The 23,178-nt window shown below is 41.8% G+C and overlaps 1 protein-coding gene across 2 annotated transcripts; it reads right to left on the bottom strand.

Moving 5' to 3' along the window:
- Positions 1-12,682: 12,682 nt before the first annotated feature.
- On the bottom strand, positions 12,683-21,512 carry qng1 (Q-nucleotide N-glycosylase 1). Of its 2 annotated transcripts, none has more exons than XM_067412463.1 (5): positions 21,406-21,512; positions 17,615-17,957; positions 17,248-17,504; positions 13,141-13,336; positions 12,683-12,994 (listed from the first exon to the last, which is right to left on the bottom strand). In XM_067412463.1, the coding sequence occupies exons 2-5, from the start codon at positions 17,949-17,951 to the stop codon at positions 12,765-12,767; spliced, it is 1,020 nt and encodes a 339-aa protein (XP_067268564.1). In that variant the 5' UTR covers positions 17,952-17,957; positions 21,406-21,512; the 3' UTR covers positions 12,683-12,764. The 2 variants fall into 2 exon arrangements, with proteins under 2 accessions (XP_067268564.1, XP_067268565.1); XM_067412464.1 differs by lacking the exon at positions 21,406-21,512 and adding an exon at positions 21,078-21,398.
- Positions 21,513-23,178: the final 1,666 nt, after the last annotated feature.

The raw sequence follows: 23,178 nt of genomic DNA, 5'->3' as shown, positions 1-23,178 counted from the left end.
AAAACCTGCTAAGTTTCGGTGGGAAGCCAGGGTTTGGCCATGGGATGCTAAAGTAGAACAGATGTTTTCTGGCTTGATAAAATGGTCCATATGTATAGGCAGCAACTTCTGAGGGGCTCAAAATGCCCCTCAGAATGAGCTACCACCCATATTGCATTACAGTGTACTCAAACTATAGCAACTCTGTCGCAAATATCCTGCTAGTGTGAAAACACCTTTCAATAATCTTTCAATAACAATTGAGTTTTTTCAAAAAAGGTCTCAATTTCATGTAACTGCAATACAGGCCTGTGAGTAAACACCTAACGGCCGTTTCACACCGCAAGCGTGAGCGGCACGTGAGCAGCGCGTATTTTTTTCGGTGCCCATGTTAATCAATGAGTGCATTCACACCGGGAGCAGAAGCAGCACGTGAGCGTCAAGCAGGAGCGCCGCGTGAGCAGCAGGGAAGCGGGGGTTTCAGCTGCGAGCTTATTTTTGCTGCGCTGCTGACGCTCCTGACGCTCAATTAAAGTGAAAGCACACTTTTAAAGGACAAAATAAATGTTATTTCACACAAAAAGTGCCTAAAATGCACACAGGAAGCACGTGTAGTGTATTTGAACAATAACTGGAGTATAAAAAATATCTGTGGATGATTTTAGCAATTTAAACTTGTTTTGATTATTCAGTTTGGGTGAAAGTATGGTTATGATTATAAAAAATAAAGTAAACTAGCCAGAAAATATAAAAAACTTTCGTTTAGTTTAGTATTAATATTCAGACAAAAGGCTCTCGGTCTGCAGCTGCAGTCACGGTGTAAAGCGAAAGCACACTTTTGATGGACAAAATAAATATAATATCACAAAAGCGCTCAAAATGCACACAAGAAGCACATGTGGTGTGTTTTAACAAAAACTGGAGTATGACATTAAAGAAAACGAAGAATAAAAATCATCTGTAGAAAATTACCCATTTAAACTTGTTTTAATTATTCAGTTTGGGTGAAAGTATTATAAAAAGTAAAGTAAACTACCTAGAAAATATAATAATTTATATTAGTTTAGTATTTAATACTCAGACAGGAATAGGCTCTATCATTGTGGGAGCCGCTGCTGTGACGCTGCACCAACGCTTCCAGTGTGAATACTCTTGCGCGTCTGCAGCTGCAGTCACGGTGTAGTTACGCTGAAGTGCTGCTCACGCGCTGCTCACGCTTGCGGTGTGAAACAGGCGTAAGACTTGCCTACATAATGCAACCTCTAATAACAATTGAGTGTTTGAAAAAAACACTATCCAGTTAACATTACATCAGGGCTAGAACCAGCTAAGTTTGTTTGGGAGTCAGACGTCAGGCACGGGACGCTCCAGTAGAACAGATGTGTCCTGGCTTGATAAAATGGTCCATATGGAGAGGCAGCAAATTCTGAGGGGCTCAAAATGCCCCTCAGAATGAGCTACCACCTGTATTGCATTACAGTGTACTCAAAATATAGCAACTCTCTCGCACATATTCTGCTATTGTGAAAACACCTTACTGGCCTCACTAAATAATCTTTCAATAACAATTTAGGTTTTTCGAGAGAACTCGTAGATGACACTTCGGGGAACGCCCTTGGTGTGACGCTACTAAAGCTTATTTGAAAAAGGCCAATCCTTACTGGGGTTGCGTCATGACGTAGTGAGTGACGGCATACCCGGAGGTATAAAGGGACGCCGGCACAAGCAGATATAGCTTTCTGCTCTTCAGCATCAGCGCTCTGTGTCTTGTCTGTCTATTTGGTGTTATTTGTCCCGTAGGGCTTTCAATATTATTAGTACTGTTTATAAAAACATGGCGAGTGAGCAATTCAGACAATGTGTGCCTCCCTGTCCGCGATTCGTCTCGGGCACGGACACACGCCAGCTCTGTGGGCAGTGCCTCAGCATGCAGCACGCCCGGGCCGCTCTCGAGGGGGCGGCCTGCGGTGAGTGTGAGAAGCTGCCGCTGAGAGTGCTGCGCTTGCGGCTGGCAGCGTTTGATGAGACCGGCCAGCCTCGCGAGCCTCGCGGTTCTGGGTTCGCGGTTGCTGAGACAGCGCGCCGCCGCAGATCATGGGGCTCGCAGTTGGATCTGTCAGCAGGATTAGGGACTGTTGAGGCATCTTCCTCTGACGATTCAGAGATCCTTCCACCACATGTGGAAGCCTGCGATGCGGCTTCTTCCCACAAGGGGAAGAAGCACAATCCAGTGACACTTCGGGGAACGCACAATCCAGTGCTCAGGCTGTCTGATTCTGAGGAATCGATGGCCATGAGCACCGAAGCAGGCGCTGTGGGGTAGTCACCAGCCCACTCGCCGGCAATGGAGGAGCTGGTGGAGGTCCTGACTCGCGCTGTGGCCAAACTTAATTTAGATTGGCCACGAGAAAAGGTGGACATCCAGCCGCCTAATAAGCTGGATGAGCGCTTTTTCAAGCACCGAGCTCAGCCTCCCCGCCGGGGTCTGCCTTTCTGGAATGACCTGAGGGAGGTTATTCCGGCGAAGAAGGCTTCCAAGCGGTCCTAGTTGCGGCTGGGTTGCTGAGAGCTGTCCCCCATTGGGCGGAACGACCGAGGTTGTTTTCCCCCGGAGCTCTCGGGGACTTGATGCTGGGCTCCCGCAGTCAAAAGGGCTCTGGGCCACATCAATGCCCCGCATTTGCGCGCTACTCTAGCCGCCTCTAAAAATACCTGTGGCAGAGCAGCGAATGCGTTTGCACACCGGTAATCTTCCTCGACTATTCCCTGCCGGGCATCCGCTTCAGGGGGTCAGAGGGGAGGTTCAGTTAATACCCCAGACCAGCCTCGAGAGGCTGGTTCCCTGAACAGAATATCTCAGCGCATGGTCATGCCTTCCATATATTTCTGTGTGGGCCCTGCGCACTGTAGAACAGGGCTACAGACTACAGTTCAGCATTCCTCCGCCGAAATTTGGGGGGGTGGGCTGGACGGTGGTCAGTCCCGAGCAGGTGGGTGTAATGCAGCAGGAAGTACACATTCTGCTGGTAAAAGGGGTGATAGAACGTGTCCCCCCGCCGGAGAGAGAGTTCAGGTTCTACAGCCGGTACTTCATAGTCCCCAAGAAGGATGGGGGGTTGTGTCCAATATTAGATCTCAGACATCTGAACCGGTCTCTGAGGAGATTCAGGTTCAAGATGCTCACTATTCCAGCCATCGTGATCCAGTTCGAGGACTGGTTTGTCACGATAGATCTAAAGGACGCATACTTCCATATCTCCATCCTTCCCAGTCACAGGAAGTTCCTGAGGTTCGCTTTCGGGGGCGAAGCTTACCAATATCGGGTTCTTCCCTTTGGCCTAGCTCTTTCGCCTCGCACCTTCACGAAGTGCATGGATGCAGCTGTGGCTCCGTTAAGACTCCAGGGAATCCATGTACTTAATTATATCGACGACTGGCTAATCATGGCCAGGTCACTCAGGGCAGTTTACATCCCTGGGGACCAAAATCAGGATTCCTCTGAGGAGGGATCTGCTGGCAGGGGGCATGATATTCCACCCCCAGCTGGAGTTTTGGGACCTATGGGTCTGGCCCCTGAGGGGGCACAGCTCATAGAGGAGGATCTGTCAGCTGGCGTCGTCGAGACCCTGCTCAGCTCCAGGGCTCCTTCCACCAGGAGACTGTACAACCTAAAGTGGAGTTCCACTTGGTGTACAGACCGTGAGGTGAACCCAGTTAATTGCGCAGTGGCTTCAGTGCTGGAGTTTCTCCAAGATCGGTTCTCTGCCAGGCTTACCCCGTCCACACTTAAAGGGGGGTGCTGTTTCATGCATACTGAGCTTTTTACACTGTTAAAGACTTGGATTCCCATCTGAAACATAGACAAAGTTTCAAAAACTAATGTTGGACGTTTGATAGAGTATTTCTTTGTCAAAAATACTCCTTCCGGTTTCTCACAAGTTTCGGAGAGTTTTTTTTGAGTATGGCTCGACTTGACGTTAATAAGAGCGGAAGGTCCTTGTATGGGCCGTACGGGCTCCTCTCCTGGTAGGGTGCGCGCGCATGTGACTAGAGCGAGAGAGGAAATGCACGCCCATAAACACTGCTCTCAGGTGCAGATCCAGTCGTCCGTGAACACTTATGTCGCGCGCCACGCTCCACTTTATTCCTATGAGTGGCATCAAGCGACTTCAACGCTTCAGCACAGCATTCCGGGAAGGCAGCGCTGCATTTGAACCGATTTGAACGCAGAAATGACGGGAAGCTTCACAACATCGCTTCAGTCGCGTCTCAAAGTGGATTTCCACGCCACTGCTGTCACAGCACTTCACCAAATCATACCAAAGAAGTGTGTTTTTGACGGAGCGGTCCCAGCGATTCGGTCCTGCGTTGGAAGTACCCGGTGAGTAAAACTGCTTCAAAAGTCTGTGCTGTTGGCTACAGTCGCATGAGTAAACATCAGTAAACGACACGATCACGTGCTTCGTCATTCAAATGCTCTAACGTTCATTCATTCATTCATTTATTTATTTATAGAGCACTTTCAACACCACAAGTGGAACCAAAGTCGTATACATGAGGTATACAAGAAAATTTAAAAAATAATAAGTGCAAAAACAATACAAACATATGACATACACAACTTACAAAGCATTATCAAAAGCTAAGGAAAACAAATACGTTTTTAGCGCACTCTGAAAAACACCCAATGATGGACAAGTCTTTACAGACAGCGGAAGGTTGTTCCAAAGCCTAGGAGCTGCAACAGAGAAAGCCCGGTCACCTTTACATTTTAAACGTGTTCGTGGAACCACAAGAAGCAACTGATCATTTGAGCGCAGAGACCTGCTGGAGTGACAGCGGCTGATTAAATCAGTAACATACACAGGGGCTAGACCATGCAGAGACTTAAAAACATACAACAGCGCTTTATATTGAATTCTATATCGTATGGGTAACCAATGCAGTTTAATTAAAACTGGAGTAATATGTTCTCTCTTTTTAGTGCCTGTTAAAAGTCTGGCAGCTGAGTTCTGAACAAGCTGCAAACGGGAGAGGGAAGCCTGACTCACACCCAGATACAACACATTACAATAATCCAAACGCGATGACACAAAAGCATGAACAACCTTCTCCATATCATTAAAAGTAAGAATAGATTTCAATTTTGATATTAATCTAAGATGGAAGAAGCTATTCTTAACGACAGCATTGATTTGCTGCTCAAATTTCAGCTCAGAGTCAAAAATAACACCAAGGTTCCTTACACTAGACAGTTTTTTCCCAGGAAGCAACCCTAAGCAGTCATCATCTACACACCCCTTATTTCCAAATAAAATAACCTCGGTCTTATCCTCATTTAATTGGAGAATTTTTTTTGCAAGCCAGCACTTAACTTCTGCCAAACATGCATGAAGAGACCCTTGTTTCAATGGTAAGTAAATTTGAGAATCATCGGCATAAAGATGATACTGAATCCCAAATTTCTCAAAGATAGAGCCCAGAGGGAGCATATAAAGGGAAAATAAAATCGGTCCCAGTATTGAGCCCTGTGGAACCCCACACACAAGGGGGGCAACGGAAGAAGAATAATCACCTAAGCAGACTGAAAAGGTCCTCTCTGTCAAATAAGAAGAGAACCATTTCAGGGCTAAGCCCTGAATACCAATCTGATCCCTAAGACGGGACACTACAGTAGAACAGATGTGTTCTGGCTTGATAAAATGGTCCATATGGAGAGGCAGCAAATTCTGAGGGGCTCAAAATGCCTCTCAGAATGAACTACCACCTGTATTACATTACAGTGTACTCAAACTATAGCAACTCTCTCCCACATATTTTCTAGTGTGAAAACACCCTACTGGCCTCACTAAATAATCTTTCAATAACAATTGAGTTTTTTTCCAAAAAGGTCTCACTTTCAATATACTGCAATACAGGCCTGTGAGTAAACAACTAAGAGTGGCCTACCTCAACCATTCTCTAATAACAATTCAGTGTTTCAAAAATCAGTCTCCAATTCACGTTACAACCCACTTAGTTTCAGTGAGAAGCCAGGGTTTGTCCATGGGACGCTACAATAGAACATATGTGTTCTAGCTTGATAAAATGGTCCATATGGAGAGAAAGTAAAAATGTTGAATGTTTCCTGTGATGGGTAGGTTTAGGGGCAGGGGCAGTGTAGGGGGATAGAAAATAGGGTTTGTATAGTATAAAAACCATTACGCCTATGGAATGTCCCCATATGTCACAAAAACAAACTGTGTGTGTGTGTGTGTGTGTGTTCAATTTTTTAATTGAATTACAGTTACTTCTGATGTAACTTAGTACACCATAGACTAGGATATAACAATTCTATATAAAACAATCCTAGTAGATATTCATAAATGTTTTTAATGATATTATTTTTTGAGAGCGAGAGTAATGGTAGTAATCTAACAATGTTGCAGAAGCTAGTAATTAATTAATTTTTTAAAGAAAAACTTACCGAATCATGTGCATAAAACCTACATTGTATTAGAAGATTAATGTTTTAAAGAATTAGAATTAGTAGGCTACGCCCCATATAGTAGTAAGCCTTTGGTAAAAAGAGTGTTCCAAAGGTACCCGGATGGTTTACTATTTCCGGCCACAATTTGAAGTGCGGATCGATGTACACTCTAACAGCAAATATTGCCCACAATCCATTGCACATTGGACTAGAATTTGATTAGAACGACAAACATGGATAAAAAGTTTTAAAAAAATACAAACATTTGCGAGTGTTTGAGCTCACTGTGACATCATAGTGGAGATTCCGTTCTGGCAGCTGTAAATTGCAGATCTGACTCTGGTTTGCAGTTAGTGCGTTTTGAATGAATAGAGCGAAAGACTTTCGAGACTTTGCAGATATCGACGACAAGTATTGAATTATCTCTCAGCATTCAGTGTCCATAATGGCGCTGGTTAGCAGTTTATTAAGACAACTGTTTGATTGTTTTGCTCCCTTCTTGCGAAGAACGGATGCACCACAGCAGTGTGTGGAGCAAGAATCAGCGGCAGTAGAGAAACTTCCAGAGGAGCGTGAGGCCTTCGACGGCACTGCCAATGACAGGAAGAGACGCCGCAAGGTACCTACACTGTAAAAAAATTATTTAGAAAAAAAGTTACCTGGTTGCCTTAAAATTTTGAGTTCATTGAAATTAAAATTTTGAGTTAATACAATGAACAATTTTTTGAGATTCGACAACCTTTATTAAAATATTATTAAAATATTTTGTAAGCATATTGGGTAATTGTGTGTGTTTTATTTCTGATGACGCAGTGAAACATGCCAAATAGTGCTATTTCCATGATTTATCACATTTTGTATGTGGTTCAGATACAATAATATTTTGAGTTTCTTTTTATTAATCAAATTTCCTTCATTGTATCAACTCAAATTTTTAATTTCAATAAACTCAAAATTTTAAGGCAACCAGGTTACTTACTTTTTTAAGCTAAACCAACAAAAACCAAAAAAAATTTTTTACAGTGTAAGAATTGCCCGCTTGGAGAGAGAGAGGAGGAAAGAGAGGTGAAGATCACTAAGGGAGGCAGTCACAAAGAGGAAGCTGAAATAACACAGAGAGGACGTGTACATCAGAAAAAAAGAGAGGTGCACAGTCTGGAAAAGTTGATGGAGAGAGGAAGTGAGCTTCAAGTGGATCCCCCCAAACTGTTGGCGGTTCCTTCATGTTCTGATGAAGTTGTTTCCCTCCAACGCTCTTCATGCCAGATGCTTCCTGTGGTGGTTCCTCCACGCCCCACTCCAGCACCGGATGAAATGTTTTCCATCCGACGTTCTTCATCGCAAGTGCGTCATCCCAAACGGCTTCCTCCGAGCCCCACTCCTGCACACGATGAAGTGGTTGCTCTTCAGCATCCTCCCAGCCGGAAGCCTCTGCCGTTCGCTTGCTCCCCGTTTGAGCCACTGAGCCCCACTCCTGCACCTGATGAAGTGGTTGCTCTTCAGCGTCCTCCAAGCCGGAAGCCTCTGCCGTTCGCTTGTTCCCCGTTTGAGCCAGCTCCAGAACTCATGCTGGTGGACATAGAGGATGACGAGAGCGAGTATGTGGCGTTTACAGGGAAGACCTTCTGCGCCAGTGACTTAGTCAAGTCTGAGCGCCCTCAAATGCCGGAGCTTGAAAAGAAACCGAGACTAATGGTTGCTTGGATGGAGAAGGACTGCGAGGTGCAGGAGGAAGTGTGGGCAGATGAAGTGGTGGAGGTCCAGGAATTTGTGGAAGAGGATGGTGACCCCAGTGAAATGGGAGATGCTCACGCCATACAAGGCCATTTGGATGATGCTTTTCCGATTGATGAACGTATAGACGACAATGCGACCGTCCAGAAAATGTGCAAAAGAAAAGGGCCACTTGTTCTGTTCACCTGGGCAGTGAGGAAGGCCAAGAAAATACAGGAGAAGAAATTACTCAAGGAGAAGGAGCGACAAGAAAAAGAGTTACTGCTTGAACGCTACATAAACGAACCGAAACTGAAACACTTGTGGATAAATAAGCATAACCGCAACTACTGCTCCTCCTAGTGCAGCTCATCCCTCTTCACCTTTACCCTCTGTAAATAAAAGAGTGCATACTAAAAGTTGAAAGATCCATGACTCTTCCTGACTTTTAAATCTAAAAAGTCATTTGATTTTAACGATAATAATGTATATTAAAATATAGTTATTTTTGCTTAAAATAAGGTGTTAGGCGTTATGCTTAACAGCTTATGACCCAGGACCAGTAGTGAAGAAATGAAGACAGAGTCAGGATTGCAATTAATTAAAAGAAAAATTTACTTAAGTATAGTTTGCAGTTTCAAAAGCAGAAGCCAGCTTCAAGTCTCACAAGGAGTTCGTATGCTGCGCTCCCTCTCTCACCGTCTCGTTGCCTCGCCCTATCGTACATACAGTTGTCCCAACAGTTATACCGTTTTCAAGGTCTTATCCACGTCATTACTGCAATGTGGATGATTCTGATTGGCTCAGAGACAATGCACAGTCATGGTAAATTTCCACTCAAGTCAGTTAATCTGATGCACGTTTCCACTGACGTGTCACTTGTTGACGCTTTCACCCAGAATTAGGCCCGTAGTGACCTTCCAGATCTGGAGCAGGCGCCAGCTTGCCCAGAACAACAAGTCCACCCATCTCTTAGGGTGCCCATTGACACCATTCTGATCTGTAACACAGAATATTGCGCACATACACAGATACACAGTCTCTTCAAGGTTGGAGCTGATTAAGCCCCAGTTCTAACTAGTTCTTACCAAAACATACTGATAACATGTGCTTTCTTTCAGTGAGAGGGACACACAACAGTACAGGCAATATTCATCTTGATTCTTTAGTGTTTCAGTAAAAGGAAATATAAAAGGAATAAAATATAATAAATTAAATGAAAGACAAATCCATATTTCATCTCTAGAAGCCGGGCTAAGTGAGCAAACGCTGTTACTGCACTACTGACATGTTAGGGGTGTGTGATACCTGCAAAATCCAAACACACGACCTTGTTGCCAGTGTTTAGTGACATATCACACATCTCTAGGCCAGACCTTCAGTCACTCCTCAGAGAACAAATATAAATTTTAGAAAACAAGAAACAAAGCAAATCATAACTGGAAAGAATCCTTATAATAATATAGGTAATATAGGAAGATAAATATTAATTAAGGTTTTGATTATGAAGTTAATTAGGATAAAAATATATACAGGTATATTGAAGCGGCAGTGGATTTCAGAATCCCCCCCTTCAAAGGTATCAACATTTTTGATACGACTGAAATTTCATAATTCTTATCAGCATTTTCAATATCATTTTCTAATCTAATATAGCCTAAAATAAACTCTCAAGCTTACTGAAGACAAGCACACACAATAGAACAAAAACACCATAATAAAACAGACCTTCCGTATTTAATTGTAATATTGTATATTGTCTAAAGAAAGTAGAAAATACAGATGTTTTCTTTCTTTGGGTTTCAGGTTTTTCCAGTTATGATACGACTTGAATAGTAATGACTATTATAACTCCATGTATGTACATGATGTTAATATTATGTATTGTAAAGCTACACTGTGTAACTTTTTTAGTTTATTCTTAAAGCCCCACTTGGCTACTTTTGCTCTCGGGGTCCCCCTACAGTTTGGAAAAAATAATGTCCTCAACTACTGTCGTAAGAGCTGTCATCCTACAACAGGGGATGCCATCGCGCATGCATTTGTTGACATGACAACCCTGATAGCCCTGAACTAGTGATGCGCGGGTCGTCTCATAACCCGCGGACCCCGTATGTCTATTTAATGGTCACGGGTGCGCGGCGGGTTGTAAAAATATATACAGTGGTGCGGTGCGGGCCAAATAACTTCATAAAAACAGTTCCCCTGAACACTGCAAGAGGAGTTCGAGTTCTTCTGGCGTCGCGTGTGAAATGTCTTCATCCCAGGTAACGTTACAGTCAGTGGCATATGTTTCAGCATGTCATATGAATATAATTTCATGGGTTTTATTTTTTTCAAACGTCAAATAATCACGATGCTCACGTTTACAAGCCAGCGTCATTATAGCAGTCTATGGGTTACCGTTTTACAGAATCTATATGATACTTCAGTTCAATGTTTGAGTGGTAGCTCACCGCAACAAGCAGGACAGCATCGGTCGGCCACGCCTCCTTCAGCTCACTACGACGAGCAAACGCTGGTCACATGTTGATCCTCGTCCTGCCTTTAATCCCATCACTTTTTCATTTCCACTTATTGCTTTCCTCCAACAAAACCTTTTCTTTCTTATTTGTCTGCGCTGCTTCGGACATGACTATATTATCCGACGAACAAAGTTGGGCTCGCACGTCCGAATGTAAGGAAGTGTGGGTGTTGGTGGAAGTGACGTATATGCCGTAAAGCAGTCGAATTTTGTAGTTCTTTTTTTTTCTCGGGTTACTACCCGAAACCCGAAGTTTAAAAGTACGATTAAAAACGATACAGACCCCATCAGGCTATGGCAGACGTGTCATTCAACCTATTGTAAGTCGATTTATCATTACAAGAGTCTTAAAAAATATATTATGAAGGTTGAAAAGTTACCTAGTGCTGCTTTAACAATTGAGAGGAACAGAAACTAATATTCACTGGATGGTCATATACCTTTTCACCGTAAGATGGGGGGAATTATCACACAGTGTAGCTTTAATAAATAAAGAGAAAATGAATAATTGAATGTGTTTTATTAGCCTAGAAATCTAGACGCACCCTAGCGGCAGCAAATTTAATCTGCTCGCGAGTGTCGTCTAGCAACTCTCAATACCCTTCTGAGATGTAATCGCCAAACTCTTGTCATGCCAATCACATCGTGTATAGAGTCGGTGGGCGGGGCTTAACACAATGACGACGGCCGAGTTGCTTTTGTGTGCTTCTAGTAAACAACGAAGCTGGCGAACGGCGGTCTTTCGGATCAGCTTAGACCGCCACTCTTTGACCGCGAGTTGAGCTTTTCTCTGAGAAAAGAACAAAGAACGGCACTGAAGTCATTCTTAAAAAGGGAAGATGTGTTCGGAGTTTTGCCGACCAGATACGGCGATTGTTTAATCTATCAACAAGCTCCGTTTCACCTTCGTTGCTCTGGCTGGTTTTCTCAGAGAAAAGCTTAACTCCAAGTCTTCCAGAGTCGCGGCCAAAGCTGAATCGAAAGACCGCCGTTCGCCAGCGTCTGTGTTTACTAAAAGCATGCAACTCGGCCGTCACTGTGTTAAGCCCTGCCCACTGACTCTATACACGATGTGATTGGCCTGACCAGAGTTTGGGGTTTACAGCTCAGAAGTTAATTGAGAGTTGCTAGACGACACTCGCGGCAGATTAGATTTGCTGCCACTAGAGTTTTGGCGAAACGTATGTTTCCATGGGGCGTATTTTTAAGTCACAATTTCAATTTGCGCAATTTGAAGGGTAATGGAAACGCAGCTAGTGTCTATGCTTTTCAGAGATGGGGAGAACTGAGGGATTTGAAATGTTGCGAAGCAAGATTATGGTGTTTTTATTACTCAACACTGGCATTACTTGCGGCAGAAGTTGAAAAATGTTCAACTTTTCAAAGGCATCTTGGGGTACCTATATCTTAGCGCAGACGCTAGCCAATTGTTCATACAACACTGGAAAAGGAAAAGTAATGTGATTGGGCTCCACCAAGTGTCGACCTCCCATGTGATTGCAGCATTATAGTTTGGCTACTGTATATATGTGTGGGAGACTGGTCTATTTTGCATACTTGATATTTTAGAGTGTCACCGCTTCATTGCTGTAATAAATTTGCAACATTGAGCCCCAGCCAAGAATGTGGAATTTGTAAAGATATGCCAAAAGATCTGCCATAGGACAGATGTAGGTTGTGTCTTATTCTGGCTCTGATTGGATTAAATGCAAACTTTTGTTAAGAACTCATTACAATATATAAGTAGTGGAACTTCTTAGGAACATCTGTTGAGTGAGTTGTTGAATTATTCAATAAATAGAGTCTTTCAAAACAATAATTCATTCAAGAATAAAGCAACGCTATTGTGTATTGCTCTGAGATGCTCAACTGGTTATCCTGATAAAATAATGTTTAAAATCTACATTACTGTGTTTTTCATTACTGGATGCTGTAGTATTGACTGTTGATAATGACCGTTTCCCCTCTATTCTCTTGTTAACAAAATGATTTATACCAAATCACCTCATTTTCACAACTTTATTTAAAGATATAAACAGCATGATACAAAAAAGAACTTGGGGGAAAAAGACAATGCTGTCAATAGTAGACGCAGCGTGTGTGATGTATTGGAATGTGTGCCATTTCTTTGTGGTGTTTTTTAGCATATGGCCACAGGTAAAAATCAATGAGAGCGGAGTTAATGTGACAGCTCTTCCCATCTCTCTCCTCCACAAGCTTCCACAGATGCTGCCGGATTCTCTCCACACACCAGATGGAGCAACCCCTGATCTCCACCTCTCGCCTCTCGCCTGAGCTCAACAACTCACCTGTCAAACGACAATACCATGTAAGGATTCAAGAAATATAGTTCAATGCAATGTGCTATAATTTGTTTATGTCGCCATCATTATAAGTTTGAACACAAATCTCCAGACTAAATAAAAAGGGCAACTAGAATAAAGGCACAACAAACCGTTTTTCAATGTCTCCATGAGGGCATCAGAGTATCGTAAAGCCCCAAGGTGCACGAGTCCTTGTGGAACCCTGTAGTCAGCGAACATGGTCAGGTAGTCGAGGTTAGGGATGTTGCCTTCCCCTCGTGCCTCCATGATGCCCCAAAAGTCTGCCACAAGGATTTGAGCCCTCTTGTAAAACGAAATCCTCTTACCCTACAATATCAACAAAATATTTAATATGTTGTATACGCGAAAAAGAAGTACACATTAGCATACTTTAAAAAAGATCCCTTACAGAAATAATATACATACTAGTCTAGTGACTCTATTATACTTTTTCAGACATGATGTTTGGTTTGTGTTGTCGACATGTCAAGAAGATGCTGCAAATCCACTTCAAAGGGTTGAGGACTCATGCTCGAATTGATATGGTAAAGCTAACGCCATTGTTACTGTTCATATCACTGTGTAATTAAAGTGTTGATCTTGGGTGCATGTAAACCTATTGTAAGAGACCTTCAAAATGAAATGAGGAACCTTTAAAGTGCCCCAATTATGCTATTTTAAAGGCTCCTAATTTTGTTTTGGAGATTCTGAGGAGTAGCTGGTCTAAATGAGCTGGGTACTGACTAGAGTGCGGATCGGGCCGCATTTTTCTGTCCGAGCCCGACCCGCGTCCGACAGAGCAGTAACCGAACCCGACCCGAGCCCGACAGAGCAGTAACCGAACCCGACCCAAGCCCGACAGAGCAGTAACCGAACCCGACCCAAGCCCGACAGAGCAGTAACCGAACCCGACCCAAGCCCGACAGAGCAGTAACCGAACCCGACCCGAGCCCGACAGAGCAGTAACCGAACCCGACCCGAGCCCGACAGGCATTAAAATATTTATGTCCGAGCCCGACCCGAGCCCGACAGTTAAAATCTATTTTTTCCCCTCATATACTAATGACACGCACGTTTGTTTGTGTGGAAAGCCCGCTTTTATTAAGCAGCTGTAAGGAAGGCATTCTGAAATGTTTAACGTTACAGACAAGCACATCAGCGCGCGCAAGGGGCATCAAACGTTACACAGAGCCCAATCAAATAGCCAACTGAAATTAAATGAACAAAGGTCTGCTAAAAATGGCCCAAGCTAACATAACAAAACATTAACGTAACACAATTGACATGCTTATTGAAATGAAAGTCATCTTACCAATTTTCTCAAACTGTATGGTTCCTAAACTGCAACATGGGATCTATTTACATAATCTATCCATCAAAGTTTAGCCTAATCGAGGTTTTATGGAGAAAAAGGATTGCATCAACTGTGGACGGCTTCAAGGCTGTCCTGCCGCCAGCAGCGCTGAAGTTGCGCTCACTGGAATGACGAGGATGCCGCGGGCAATATGCACGCACGTGTTGCGCGTTGTTGTCACGGCGACATAAACAAATTTCCGCATGCAGGAAGACGGATGTTAGGGTAATATTTTACATTTATTTTAGTCACAGAAACAAACCATTGCATCAAGTTAAACAGGCCCATTGGCTACTTGCATAATAAGCAGTTTTAAATTTAAAAGGTTCAATGCCTTATCGCGCTGACGTGACCGAGCCCGACCCGAACCCGAACGTCATTTCTAAATATCTGTCAGAACCCGGCCCGACCCGTCGGGTACCGTCGGAACCCGTCGGGCTCGGGTCGGGTATCCATCCTCTAGTACTGACCAAGTGGCAACCACCCGCAGTTTCTCTTGAAGCCAATATGGAAGTGAGTTAAACTGCAATTCATCGACTGACCACTAGGGACAGGCTCCAGAAGGGAGCAGAATCTCATTGAGCCCCATGCTAAAATGCCCAACTTTACAGCAGAAAAAAAAACATGTTTACAGCCTGGTACAAATTGTGGTTTTGGTCTATACAGCTAATTTTGCCCTTCATGACAACTATGAGGGGGTGAATTTTTGTATTACTCATTCATTTACATTATATAAAGCCTTGAACTTCTGCATAATTAAAGGGGTACTTCAGCGCTGGGAAGATGAATCTGTATTTAAACTGGGTCATCAATGCAGTAGAAATGTGAAATTATTTTTGAATTTGGTGCCTTCTAGACTGAGAAAAGTCAGAAAATGTATTTTTGTCCCATGGGGATGAAAGACTACAATTCCCAAAATGCTTCGCTGCCCTGTGAGGCCATTCCCAAAGTCACCACCAACATGATTACTGTGACGGAGTTGAAGACACTACAATTAAAAACTGAACGTGTCTGTTCAATATAAATGAGTGAGTCACCGCGCGAGTATCACAGCACTGAGCACTAACTGCACGAGTGATGAGAGCTGAGGTAATCGCGACTACACTCGCGGCATACATTCACAACGTGAGTTCAGTCTGGCGCGTTTCAGTTCAAGCCTTTGCAAGCTTAACTTTCATAGAAATTAATTTGAGAAGTTAAAAGACTTACATTGCCCACCATAGCTCCGTTTAAATGAGTGCCTGTAGCTGCGACCTGAGCTCTCCCTGCCCCTGAGTGTAATCTCCCATCCCCCATGCGCGGGTTCAAAACATGCGGAAATGGCTCCCTATGCTGGCTGTAGTCTTTAGCCTTTGGGCAAACATTCCTCCTATGATGCAAAAATCGTCAATTTGCATCATAGGAGGAATTTTTCCAGAAATAAAATGCATAAATCTCTTGTCTCAGGGGGATATGAGGGGGGAAAGCACATTTATTTGAATATACTCCAGGGTTTCTACTGATACAAAGCCATATGCTAATCGCTGAAGTAACCCTTTAAAGGGATAGTTCACCCTGAAATGAAATTAAAGCCATCTTTTACTCACCCTGCTGTTGATTCAATGCCCTATGTCCTTCTATTCCTTTCGGACCTCAAAAGTGGTAATTTTAAAAATACAGCGACAGCGACAGTGACCATGGTAAAGCATCACAAAAATGAAACAAAAGTATTACGCAATGATACAGTGAAGCGTGCCATATATGTAAAGTGTCCAGAAGGCATACTATAAGGATTTGGGAGAAATAAACTATTATTCAGTCAAAACACTGAGCTCAGCCGTTACTCTGTGTGCGTTCCTGTAATGACTAGTACGAACCGTCAGCATGCGTGGCGCTCACGCACTGATTTTTATTTCAACGCTTTTTATTTCAGGGTGAACTATCCCTTTAAGGCTGTGGCCACTTTGAGTGACAGTTGGATAGCCATTTATCCGCTGTCTGTTATCGTGTCACCTCAGCTCCGCAAACGTGCCCAAAACTTTGCCCATTTTCTTTTATCCAGGTGAGACGATCTAAGATGGGCTGCCAAGATGGCGACGGCTAGCTCGTCTTTACTTTACACTTCAGAACTGCTCTTCGGAATCCTATGGGTGACATCACGGACCCTACGGCCATATTTTTTAACAGTCTATGGTACTGACCCATCTGTCAAGAGCAAGCATTTTGTGAATCCTGCTTTGAATTCGAAGCAGATGTAAGTAAAATTAAATGTTTGAGGGCATATTATTGCATATTGTTTGCAATTAAATAAACATCTATTATAATTTACATTTATATTAAATTCAATTAGTTGAACTTCTATTTTTACTTAAAGGGTTAGAGTTTTTGTTGAAATCCAATGGCACATAGTTTTTGTGCACAAAAATAAATAAATAATTAACGACTTATTTAGTGGTGGGCCGATTTCAAAACAAAGTTTCGAACCGTTATGAATCAGTGTATCGATTTATGATTAATTTGAGAACTGGTATTTCTGAAAAGGTCCTGTTCACACATGATCTCTTACCGGTAATGTACAATAAAGACTGCATGTGTGAAAGCGACTAATATCAAATATGTGTAAAATTATGTTGTTGCTTTTTGACATATTCTATTACAGCTTTACAGAAGGGTCCTCTTTAAAGCACAACTAAAGATCATGAAAAGTACACTTAAGTACACCTAAGTCACCTGTTATTTCTGAAAGGAGTTTGTAGACAGCACTACGAGTGCACTTTCAAGTACACTTATTTTTCTCAAGGGATCAACATTATTCAAGGGAGCAAGTTGGAACAAAAGCCATACTTTAAATGGCTAAACTGAAATTGTACTATTGATTTCAGATGCTTGATGTGAATATTTTTACCTCATACGTGGCTTCATCTCTGTATGACGGTATATTCTGAACAATATACTTCACCATCCTCTCTGCATCATTCCCACAATCGCTCATGAACCTCCGGAAAGATCCACCATGCTCCATGAGCACTCGTCCGGCCTCAGTTAGGGCCTGGTGACGCTCTTTCAGCATGGGCATGGGAGTGGCGCTGTCTGAACGCAGGACTTTCGCCAGCTCGGCCTCACTGATCTGAGAGAAGTAGGCGGGGCTCGTAATGGGCACTCCTAAATAAAGACATCACATATACGTATCATAGAGTTGAACCTTTACAGTCTACAAAATGTTCTTATAAAATGAAAAGGATATAAATTCAGAGAAATACATATTCAGTCACCTTCATCCATAGCCCTGGTCACAGCAGCACAGAGAGACATGTACCCTCGGTAGGTGTTTCCCCTGCACGTCACCTCACACTGTTCTTCCTCCTTCTCAGGCCAGAAGGAGAAGTTCATGGTGTCTGTCACAAACACCCAGTTGACGGCATCATCCGAGTCTGGGGATGGTGCCAGCGGATTCATCTTTTTCCAGCCACTGGCTGTGAATTCATCACTTTCGCGGAGCTCATAAATCATCTGCGCCACACGTTTAACACCGTCTTCATCCACGAACACATCCCGACTCCGCTCGGCCACAAACTGACCAGACTCTCGAGGGGACAGTGGCTCCTCCATTGTTTTCTGTTTGAGAAGAAACATTACGAGTCTATGGCTATGTTCACAAATGAATACTTAACTTGCTAAGTTGGGGACACTTAAAGGGTTAGTTCACCCAAAAATGAAAATTATGTCAGTAATTAGTTACCATAATGTGGTTCGACAACACCCGTAAGAGTTCATCTTCAGAACACAAATGAAGATATTTTTGTTGAAATCCGATGGCTCAGAAAGGCTTTCATTGACACCAATGTCATTTCCTCTCTCAAGACCCATAAAGGCACTAAAGACGTCGTTACAAAGCCCATCTCACTACAGTGGCTCTATAATAATTTAATAAAGCGATGAGAATAGTTTTTGTGCGCAAAAAAACGAAATAACGACTTTTATACTGATGGGTCTATTTCAAAAAAAATTTTTCGAACTGTTATGAATCAGTCAATCGATTCAGGATTCGGATCGTGTGTCAAAACAAACTGCTGAAATCACGTGGCAGTGGCGATCCGAATCATGAATCGATACACTGATTCATAACTGTTCGAAACTTTGTTTGGAAATTGGCCCATTAAAATGATTGTAGAGCCACTGTAGTGAGATGGGCTTTGTAACGACGTCTTTAGTGCCTTTATGGGTCTTAAGAGAGGAAATGATATCGGTGTCAATGAAAGCCTTACTAAGCCATCGGATTTCAACTAAAATATCTTCATTTGTGTTCCGAAGATGAACGGATGTCTTACGGGTATTAGTATTAGAATAGTATTTATTCACAAAATTTTGGGGTGAACTAACCCTTTATAACTGAACTGAATTGTGCTGGATGATGTTTTCAGCAGAGCTGCTTTAAAACTGATTCGACATTGTTTCATAAATTATCAATTTTTCAACATCGACTGTTATTGAACTTGAAGGCAGAAATGGCGAAACTTACATTCTGTGCATTTTACTGAATCAACATTGAACCAACTCTAAGTAAATAACAAAACTATTGTCTTCTGTAGAGCTACTTATATAGCCTAGAAATGTAGACGCACCCTAGCGGCAGCAAATTTAATCTGCCCGTGAGTGTCGTCTAGCAACTCTCAATACCCTTCTGAGCTGTATTGGACCAATCACATCGTATATAGAGTCGGTGGGCGGGGCCATAATGACGACGGCCGAGTTGCATTTGCGTGCTTCTAGTAAACACAGAAACTGGTGAACGGTGGCGGTCTTTCGAATCAGCTTTGACCGCGACTCTGGAAGACTTGGAGTTAAGCTTTTCTCTGAGAAAAGAACAAAGAACGGCACTGAAGTCATTCTTAAAAAGGGAAGATGTGTTCAGAGTTTTGCCGACCGGATACGGCGAATGTTTAATCTATCAACGAGCTCTGTTTCACCTTCGTTGCTCTGGTTGGTTGTAGCGCTATCCTATCGCGTGCAGAGGGAGTTTGAAAGACAACCATTTATCCCGCCCCTCGGATTGAGTCCTGTCTATGGTGAGTTTCCAGACCAAACATCTTGATGTGGGTCTGGCTTGTCAGGCTACTACTTATAGCCAGTGCTGGGTAGATTACTTACAAATTATAGTCTGCTGATTCCAAATTACATGACAAAAATTTTAGTTAGTAATCTATTACACACTTTAGGTAATATAATCTGAGTTCTTTTAGATTACTTTTGTCTTTACTCGTTTATCACATTGAACAGAACAGGATAATATTGTACCATATTGATATAAAAATACAAGGAGAAAGAAATATATTCCATTCGTTGTATCAACAACATGAAGTGCATTAAACATTACAGTATGCCAGGGTTTCTCAGACTGGGGCTTATGATGAAAACGCAGGATGTTTGTGAGTTTAATGAGAATTACATTTAGTAATTACATTTTCAAAGTAACTGTAGCCTCATTACAAGTATTTTAAAGTGTAATATAGTCTAATTACAAATACTACATTTTTGGAATCTGAATACATAATCCAGATTACATGTAAACAACCACTACGCTTTCATAATTAAACACAGTTATTAAACTCATCTGAATCAATACCGAACTGATTTCAGATGAAATATGACCCTATTGTCTTTTTTCAGAGCTGTTCACAGCTGAATTGAACTGCTTTGAAACCATCTGTATTGTTAAGTGCTATAAAAATATAGGTGACTTGACTTGCATACTATTATAAATACTAATACTAAAATAACTAACTTCTGACTAAGTAACTAATTGGCGTATGCATCGATTTATGGCAAAGTTGCCCCTTGAAGCATGCGTACTGACGAACGCAGAGAGCAGAGGATAGAGCAAAACAAAACATCGCTTCGGGGGTTACTCTTTTAGTGCAAGTAGACTCGTGCACCACTGACTGCTGGAAGCTAGGTATTTTAGTCTATAACGTTTTAAATATGTTTTTTTTTTTTTTTTTTTTTTTACACAAACACATCACTTTGCTTCAGAAGGCCTTTATTAACCCCCTGGAGCCGTGTGGAGCAGTTATATGATGAATGGAGGCACTTTTATGGACTTCATAAGGCAACAATTCACTGCCATTATAATGCTTATTAGCCAGGACTTTTTTAATATAACTGAAAAAAGACTGTCATATACACCTAGAATGACTTGCGTGTAAATAAATCATGGGCTAATTTTTATTTTTAATAATTGAAATTTTCATCATTTTCACTAACCCTTTAAAGGGTTAGTTCACCCAAAAATGAAAATTCAGATTGTGTGTCAAACCACCAAACTGCTGCAATCATGTGATATTGGCAATCCGAATCCTGAATCCTATACATTAAATGGATAGTTCACCAACTCATGTTGTTCCAAACCTGTATAAGTTTCTTTCTTCTGTCAAACAGAGAAGAAGAAGGTATTTTGAAGAATGATAAATGATTACAGAATTTTCTTTTTTAAGTGAACTGTCCCTTTAATGCAGAGGTCCTCTGAATAGTCCGCGCGTGCTGAAGAGTTGCATTCTGTGCATTGCGCAGTAGGCTATGTTATTCCATCTGTTATTCAAAAATAAAATGTTATAAATGTAATCATTCTTTTAAAATGATGTAGATTTCTCAATACTAATAATGATTACAATCTTTAGATTTAACAATATGTTTGTAGAAACTAGCATTTTTTGCAGTGTACCTTTAAATTGTACTTACTGAAAAGCCTGTGTCCAAAATTCAGTCGCCACTCAAATGAAAATCCTTTTAGATTTAATCAAGCAATCTTACTTGATTTTTCAGAGCCGCTAAGTTACTAAGTTAGTCAAATATCATAACGTTATCTTCACCAGTGAGTAGCGTGCAGGAGGGTCTGTGTGTAAATGTCTTGGTACAAAGTACATTAGGTTGTTTATTGCTGCAGATTTACTGACTTTTCTCCTCGTATGTAAACCTATTACACGTGATAACAATTTGAATTTGCAAATACAGACGCTGTATCTTTTAAGTTCCGTATTGGGCGAGCTAACAGACAGTTACTGCTTACCGCTCGGTTGTCACATCAGGCAGAGTTGTCTGGCCGTTTTAGCTTCAAGCTGATTATAGACGCGCAAAAATGCGCAAACATATTATTTCAAGTTACTGCAAACCGAATCATTAACCTACCGTAATCAAATGTAGGTCTCAAAAGGATATATATATATATATTATATAAACCATAGTGGTTGTGATCCCAAAAGTGTTTGGACACTTAAAAATGTCTTTGCAATTTTATATTAGCCTCTAAACAGGGCCTATATGTTGTTCAAAATTAAGACAAAATGTGACACTGGCTGTCTTAATGGGATATTTTTATGTTAATATGACGTACACTACACCATAAAAAAATATTTATAGATAAATTAGTAAAAAATATTTGCACTAGCATCATTTTTTTTGCATGCAGAGACTACTTGCAATACATAGACAGTTTTGTTTGTTTTAATTAAATTTTCAAATACTGCACAGTAGCATATGCACGCTATATTGTCAACTGTGAAAAACAATATCTAAACTTCTTTATAACAAGCGAGTTGTGAAGCCTTCAATATTACTGTTGACCAAAGTGCAAAAGTGTCTCAGGGAAATATTTAACTTCACATTTGGCATTGCTTGCATAATGTGAAGAGAAAATGGAATGAGAACACAGGACACAATTTTAAATTGACTGCAGCAGGTTAAAATATTTTGGTTTTGTGATATATCTTACATAATACTTCTAATTATTGAGATTGGCTGTTCCAGTAGGCTAGTTCATGTGAAGACAATAATACACCATAGCCATAGAGAGTTTGCAATTACATATTTTTTAGAATCAATCCAAATAAGACCCTATAACATTATGACAGGTGAAGTGAAGTCTCATCACCTGTTAGTGGGTGGGATATATTAGACAGCAAGTGAACATTTTGTCCTCAGTGTTAGAAGCAGAAAAAATGAGCAAATGTAAAGATTTGAGCGAGTTTGAGCCAATTGTGATGGCTAGACGACTGGGTCAGATCATCTCCAAACTGCAGCTCTTGTGGGGTGTTCCTGGTCTGCAGTGGTCAGTATCTATCAAAAGTGCTCATAGGAAAGAACAGTGGAGAACCAGCCACAGGGTCATTGGCAGTGTTGGAAACTCAGAAATGAAGACCAGGAGACTTGGATGCATCTTCAGCAGGATTCTTTATTGAGAAAATGTTCTGTCGGCTCTGCAGTCCATCAAGTCTTCTAAGTAGGCTACCCAGGAAAAGGGACCCGCCCCAGATTTATCTAGACCAGTCCTAATCCAATCAGCAGCATAACTATTAAAAATGTACAAAAGGTAAGATTGTCAGTAATCTGGCTCATTTACCTTAAAATAAAGAGAGGAATGGACCGAAAACTCTTGCTGGAAACTTTCCTTAACAGAATAATTCATCTGATGTCACCATCTTTACCTTAAATGCTAAATACATTAGCATTTAAGTAAAACTTAGTTTTAAACAGATTCTTAACTTTGTAATTCCACAGCGGCCAAGGCTCATTGATGCACGTGTGGAGATAAAGGCTGGCCCGTGTAGTCCGATCAAGGAGGCGAGCTTCTGAAGCTTAAACTGCTCAATAGGTTAGTTCTGATAGAAATGTGTCAGTGAACTGAGCACATCAGTTTATTGCGTACGGGAGACCAGTCAGGGTGTCCATGCTGACCCGTCTACCGCCTAAAGGGCGAACAGTGTGCACATGAGCATCAGAACTGGATCCCGGAGCAATGGAAGAAGGTGGCCTGGTCTGATGAATCACATTTTCCTTTACATCA

This window comes from Pseudorasbora parva, chromosome 13 (genome assembly GCF_024679245.1).
Source record: "Pseudorasbora parva isolate DD20220531a chromosome 13, ASM2467924v1, whole genome shotgun sequence".
NCBI lineage: Eukaryota > Metazoa > Chordata > Actinopteri > Cypriniformes > Gobionidae > Pseudorasbora > Pseudorasbora parva.
This window is presented reverse-complemented; position numbering and strand designations above follow the sequence as displayed.

Bases quoted from the DNA above. Each gene is read 5' to 3' on its own strand.
- qng1 (XM_067412463.1), bottom strand. From the start codon at position 17,951: ATGGAGGAGCCACTGTCCCCTCGAGAGTCTGGTCAGTTTGTGGCCGAG. The intron at 17,505-17,614 runs GTGACTGAATAT...GTCTTTATTTAG, and splicing joins GACCAGGGCTATGGATGAAG to GAGTGCCCATTACGAGCCCC. The intron at 13,337-17,247 runs GTAAAAATATTC...TTGATATTGTAG, and splicing joins GAGATGAAGCCACGTATGAG to GGTAAGAGGATTTCGTTTTA.